The sequence below is a fragment of the Sinocyclocheilus grahami genome, unplaced genomic scaffold (assembly GCF_001515645.1).
Source record: "Sinocyclocheilus grahami isolate Dianchi unplaced genomic scaffold, SAMN03320097.WGS_v1.1 scaffold295.1, whole genome shotgun sequence".
NCBI classification, from domain to species: Eukaryota; Metazoa; Chordata; class Actinopteri; order Cypriniformes; family Cyprinidae; genus Sinocyclocheilus; species Sinocyclocheilus grahami.
This window is the reverse complement of record NW_015505474.1, coordinates 220,785-226,944: the sequence shown is the minus strand read 5'-3', so window position 1 is coordinate 226,944 and position 6,160 is coordinate 220,785. Positions and strand designations below refer to the sequence as shown.

At 33.2% G+C, this 6,160-nt stretch overlaps 1 protein-coding gene across 2 annotated transcripts in view; it reads right to left on the bottom strand.

Annotated features, from left to right (window-relative positions):
- Nucleotides 1-1,353: 1,353 nt before the first annotated feature.
- stat1a (signal transducer and activator of transcription 1a) overlaps nt 1,354-6,160 on the bottom strand; it is a 15,922-nt gene continuing 11,115 nt past the window's right edge. The window contains exons 20-25 of one of the 2 annotated variants that reach the window (XM_016292976.1): nt 4,144-4,283; nt 3,776-3,964; nt 3,621-3,696; nt 2,240-2,309; nt 2,125-2,151; nt 1,354-2,032 (exon numbers count right to left, since the gene is read on the bottom strand). In XM_016292976.1, coding sequence (XP_016148462.1) covers nt 2,009-2,032; nt 2,125-2,151; nt 2,240-2,309; nt 3,621-3,696; nt 3,776-3,964; nt 4,144-4,283 — 526 coding nt within the window. In that variant the 3' untranslated portion in view covers nt 1,354-2,008. The remainder of the gene's footprint in view (nt 2,033-2,124; nt 2,152-2,239; nt 2,310-3,620; nt 3,697-3,775; nt 3,965-4,143; nt 4,284-6,160) is intronic. The other variant, XM_016292977.1, reaches the window with a different exon arrangement.

Sequence of the window (6,160 nt, the reverse complement as noted above, 5' to 3'; positions counted from 1 at the left end):
ACCTAATGTTAACTAACTGAAACCTATTGTGAAGTGTTACTGAAATTACTTTTAAGCACTAGAAGGACCTTTTTCTATTTTCCTGTATTTGATATCTATGTGCTTAATGTCAACGAATGAAACTTATTGTAAAGTCTTACCAAAATTACTTCAAAGCACTAGAAGGACCATTTTCCACCTGACCATTCATTATACTACAAGAATTTCCTGTATTTGATACCTATATGCTTTACAATAAGTTTAGTTTATGGTAACGAATTGAAACGTATTGTAAAGTGTGTCCAAAATTACTTTAAAGCACTAGAAGGACAATTTTTATACCTGCCTGTTCAGTGTACTACAGGAATTTCCTGTATTTGATAGCATCTAACTAATGTTAACAAATTGAAACTTATTGTAATGTTACTTACTTTACAATTACTTTAAAGCACCAAGAGCACCCATTCATTGTGCTACAGGAATTCCTTGTATTTGATACCTGTATGCTTAACTAATATTAACTGAAACTTATTGTAAACTGTCGCCATAATTACTTTAAAGCACTAGAAGGACCATTTTCTTACCTGCCGGTTCATTGTACTACAGGAATTCCCTGTATTTTGGTGCCTTTATACTTTAGTTGTTAACATTAGTGAAGTGTCACCAAAATTACTTTAAAGCACTAGAAGGACCATTTTTGTTCCTGGACTTTCATTGTACTACAGGAATTCCCTGTATTTGATACTTATCTGCTTAATGTTAACAAATTGAAACTTATTGTAACGTGCTACAAAAATTACTTCAGAGCACTAGACTGACCATTTTCATACCTGAACTTTCATTGTACTACAGGAATTCTCTGAATTATCTGCTTAATGTTAACAAATTGAAACTTACTGTAAATTGTTACCGAGATTACTTCAAAGCACTTGAAAGACCATTTTCACCCGCTCGATTTTTTACAAAAATGTATGGTATTTCAAACCGATATAACTTACACTAAGTTTGAATTTATTAACATTAGTTAAGTGTCAGTGAAATTAATTTTAAAGCACCAAAATGACAATTTTCGTATCTGGCTGTTTATTGTACTACAGGAAGTTCCTGTATTTTTGAACAGGAACATTTTTCAATACTTAAGCATACTGGAAGTCTTACAGCAATTGCCTCATGAATAATTATGTGGAAAACCAACAAAAGAAACATCCAAACTGGGTTGCAGTGTCACCTTTGCTTCTTCTGCAATACATTTTAAATCCAGGATGTGGATTTGTTGTGTGATTTAGTTTAAAAGGAAACTCAGGATCTTAAACTTGCTTAAAGAAAAGAGAGCCTATTTTAGGACCATTTCTGTTTTATTTTTTGCATTATGACTTTTTTTTTATGACAGTTCAGCACATTTCCTCTCCCATTTACAATAATGTGTAAATGTTCATTCCCATTATTCTCATAATGTATTTTATTACTGTAATACAGTTATTTTTTTATTATTACAGTCGAATTCCTGTACTACAATAATTAAAGTTGGTACGACATACACTGCTGTTATGTAAATGTTTTCAAATTAAAAGTTTTATTCACATTCATTTAAATTAAATATTTGTTTGCATTACTGTAAAGAAAATCTGGATTAAACTAAATAGTCCTAAAAATAGGTTTCATTTTCTTTACAGAAAATAAGTTTGTGTGAAATTCATCCATCTAGCTTTTTCATTCACTTTCTTCACCCTTTTCAGTTACTTGGCATCTGAAGTGCTTTCATACACAACTTCACTGTCTAAAAAGGTTTCTAGAATAAGTGCGGCGGTAACAGTAGCTTTACTAAGGGGGATAATTTGGTTGTCTTTATGCTATAGCTGACAGCGTAGACAGTGTCTTTCTAATAACGCTAGAATGAAAAAGAGGACTACCAAAACCAGTGGCTATACCTCGACTAGATGTTCCCCTTTCATTTGCATTATTACAAGAAAAAAACACTGAACGAAGGAAACATTTCTACTTTTCTGCATCATCTGTCCTTTCAGGTCACTTAAGAGAGACTTAAGTCTGAGGGCTGTGGGGGAAAAAAACAGTATCAGCATCTATTTAAATGTAATTTTTATATTTATATATATATATATATATATATGAATAATAGTACTCTACCTCAAAATTTAATGTATCGAATCTGTTCTAAAATAAAGAGAAATGGAGAGAATAACTGCTGTTAATAGTATTGCGTCAATTGTTATTGTAAATGTATAATTATCATTTTTCATACCATGCGTTCCAGCTCGCCATAAACCTCAGGTGACATTGGCATGAGTGTGGTGTTAAAGTCTTGCGGCTTCCTAAAATGAAGCATTTAATTAAGCAGTAATTAATTAAGCATAAAATGAAGCGGTTATTTTTGCAATCCTGTTTGGTAACACAGAAATGTCACATTGTGGGAGTTGCAGCTTTAACACTTTGAAGCTGTTTGGTCATTTCTGACCGAAATATTTTACGTTTTGGTTGTTTGGAATTTTTTTTACTTCATTGAAATGGTATGAAACTTGGTAAAGGTTTTGGCACTTGCTATGTGAATACAAACATCACGGACATTATTCTAAACGGTTAAATGGTCCTGAAAAAAGATAATTGGGAAGTGAATTTCATCTAGTGGAAACATTTGGTACTGCAGACAAACAAAATCTTTTGTTTTTGTTGCCAGCTCATTTTTTGCGATACTAACCTCAAATTTGGAACGCAACTTGTTTAGATTTATGCCGTTGATTTTTATACAGTTTTAGTGTGAAATATGTTTCGGAAAATAGACATTTGATATCAAATTTAGAAATAATACTTTGTGCATTTTTCATAATAAACTTCTTTAGCTTTTTTTTTTTAGTGTCACTTAACTTTATTTAACTTTTTTTCACTTCAGCAATAATCTTCTCCAAGTGTCTTCTGTGCTCCAAAGCATTCAAGATTTATGACAGTTTAAGTTAGAAATTTCCTTTTCAGGTCTATGCTCAAAAAGTGGTTAACGGGTAATAAATGAATCATAACTATTACATAAATATAATTTAGTACCATAAAATCCCCTAAAAATACAAAATTTTAAATAGTTTAACATAGTTCTGTCAGGACCACTATCGTCAAAGATGATTGACAAATAGCATACGGTTTGGATTGGCGGTATGGTTCCGTTCTGGGCAAAAACTCCCTGCGCATCCATGCAGCCTAGCATGGATGAGAGCAGGGAGAGCAGCGATAACCCCCCAGGGTAAACAGAACAGAACCAACATAAATGTATTGCAGATATCAGTTAAGTTCAATAATGTTATGTACACATTTTAGAATTAGTCCGATTCAAAGGAGAATCAGAAGGCTGAATCCTTACTGACAGAGGAGGAGCTGGGGATGGAGGAGGGTAATTAGCTATTGAGCAATGCGAAAACTGCTGATACGACTGCGGGACCTTATACTGTATATGAATACTTAGGTGTCGTATTCCCATAGGTTGATGGGGATCAGCTGAGAGTCAGCTGATGCGAGCTTGACTAACGTGACCTGCCAGAACTAACGCTATGCTAGATTACATTCACTGAAATAAAAAAACAAACAAAAATTGACCATTTTTGACCACCATGCAATAAGTGGGTTAAATATTGACTTACATTTCAGAGATGGAGATGAGAGTGGTGCTGATGTATCCCTCATGTAACTTCTTGTCCACATCCATTGGTTCTTGCTCTAGATAAACAAATGTTTATGTACATTCTTTTATACATTTATTCATAATTTATATAGTTTACGACTGTGTGTTTCTTACTGTCGGTAGGTTTGGAGTAGTATTTTTTGAAGGCGTCATCTTTGGGTATACTGGGAAATAGGAAGCGCAGAGGGTTTTCCGGGACGTTGTCGGCGGCCATCACGCGGTAGTTTCGAATGATGTCGGGAAGTGAGACGGCAGAGAGTTCCTTCTTCGTGTAGGGCTCCACGGAGCGAATCTGTGGCTCTTCTAAATAAACACAACACCAAACCCAAGTAATGAGCATTACATTTGCAAAATGGGTTTGATTTCCATCCAAAGTTTAAGCAAAACCCATATCTAAATTTGTTGTTTTTGGACGTTTTGATTTCAAGACCAAATGTATTTTTTGTTGTTCCACAGTGTGTCAGAGTGAAGGAAAGTCTCACCGTTTGCGTCGTGTTCAACCCAGCTGAACGTAATGGCTCCATCGCGATTGCTCTCGCTGAAGCGCAACAGAAACGTCCCGGGATGTTTGTCATAGAGCAGAGCTTTAGTTCGGTCCTTGGTCACAAACCCCATTATACAGCTGTGAGAGATAGATGGGGTTAAAGCATGTTTCTGCTTTATCAATAGACGAGCAGATCATTTTTGGCCTGTTTTTACACTTTGAAACTTTAGACACAATCGGAAAAGGGAAGACACGTTTTTGTTTTAAAAATAAATAAAGGAAAAATATTTCCTATGGTGATGGAAACTTACCACAGATTCTGTCAATTGTGGTTTTTATTTGTTTACTTTTATTTTATTGATCGATTGATTGATTTTGTGTTTTTATTTATTTTGTGCCTGATGAAGACCTGATGGTCGAAACGTTGAACCAAGAAATTCCTTGGGAGCAGTCTTATCAGTGTGCGGACAATTTTTTGTTTTGTTTGTATTGATCTTATTTTTTGTCCTGCACCCGAGCCTTCGGGGATTTGGGATGTGCACGCTTTTTTGTATTCTTGTTTTCATTCACTGATTTAACCCAGAACATTCCTGAGTGGGATATTTTTATTTAATTACAGTTTTGTATTGTTTTTGCATAAATCTAACAATTTTGTGACAGACTTTAATTTAGTATTATTTATATACCATTTTATTTTTTATTAATATTTTTAATTCATGTTTATTTTTACATTTTCAGTGTTGGCATTTTCATTTTTAGTAATTTTGTTATATGCTTTTGTCAGTTATATTCGTTTTTGTTTTTTTTAAACATAATTACTTAGATTTCATTTATTTTTATTTCAGTTTTAGTTTTTATTTATTTCCAGATAATAATTTTAGTGCTTCAACTTAAACTTATTTCATTTATTTGCCAAGGCAACATTTCTCATTTTCATTTAAACTTTTCCATGTAATGTTGAGTTTTATGTTTAATTTTGTGTGCTTTTGTCATTTTTATTAGTTTTTGTTCTTAAATATTTAGGGGCCAAGCACCGAAGGTGCGTAGGCACCTATTGTATCCTTTGGCGTTCCTATTAACTCAAACTCTCTAGCGCCACCACTTGTCCAAACTTTCAATCATGTTTATGCTAATAACTTTTGAAGCGTAAGGCACAGAAGGAAAATTACAAACTCGTCCTAGACGGTTCGTCCGATTTTCACCAAAATTGTCTCAGATCATCTTCCGACCATGCTGGCAAAAAGTTATAGAATTCAAGTTGATTCGTCAAACCGTTCTCGAATAACGCGCAAACGAATTTGACAAAAAAAGCATGCAAAAATGGATGTGAGGCTATATCTCCGTAATGGTTTGGCGTATTTAGACCAAACTTGGTATGTGTTATAACTAGGGATATGCCGGTATCACATTTTCATGTTGCGATTAATTGCTAATGCTTTTATCACGGTATACGGTATTATCACAGTATTAAAATTTAGTTTTTAAAAAAGTGCTCTCATAATACAGTATAACAGGTTTAATAACTTTTCTAATAACAAAAATAACTGAACATTTAAATGCAATAAAGCAATACAGAAAAATGTATAAAGTTAAGTTTTACACAGATTAAAGTGCAAAAGAACTATAAAGACCAATAGGTATCACTTTACAATAAGACCTCATTAGTTAACCTTAGTTAATGCATTAACATTCACAACGAGCAATAGCTACATTTGCTACAGAAGTTATTAAATCTTTGTTAAAAAAATTCAAGTCTTAGTTCATGTTAGCTCGTTAAATAACACAGTTGCAACTTTCGATTTGAACATGTTATTAAATATTGGAATACCTAAAATTAATGAATGTTCAGATGAATTTTTCATTGGCAGTTTGTTAACTAATGAGTTAACTAATGTTAACTAATGAAGCCCTAATGTAAAGTGTGACCGAACGACAAAGAATCAGAACACTTTCAAACAATATCTAGGGCATGTTGTAGTCCAGATTAAAATGTAAAAAAAGTTTGAAAATAAATA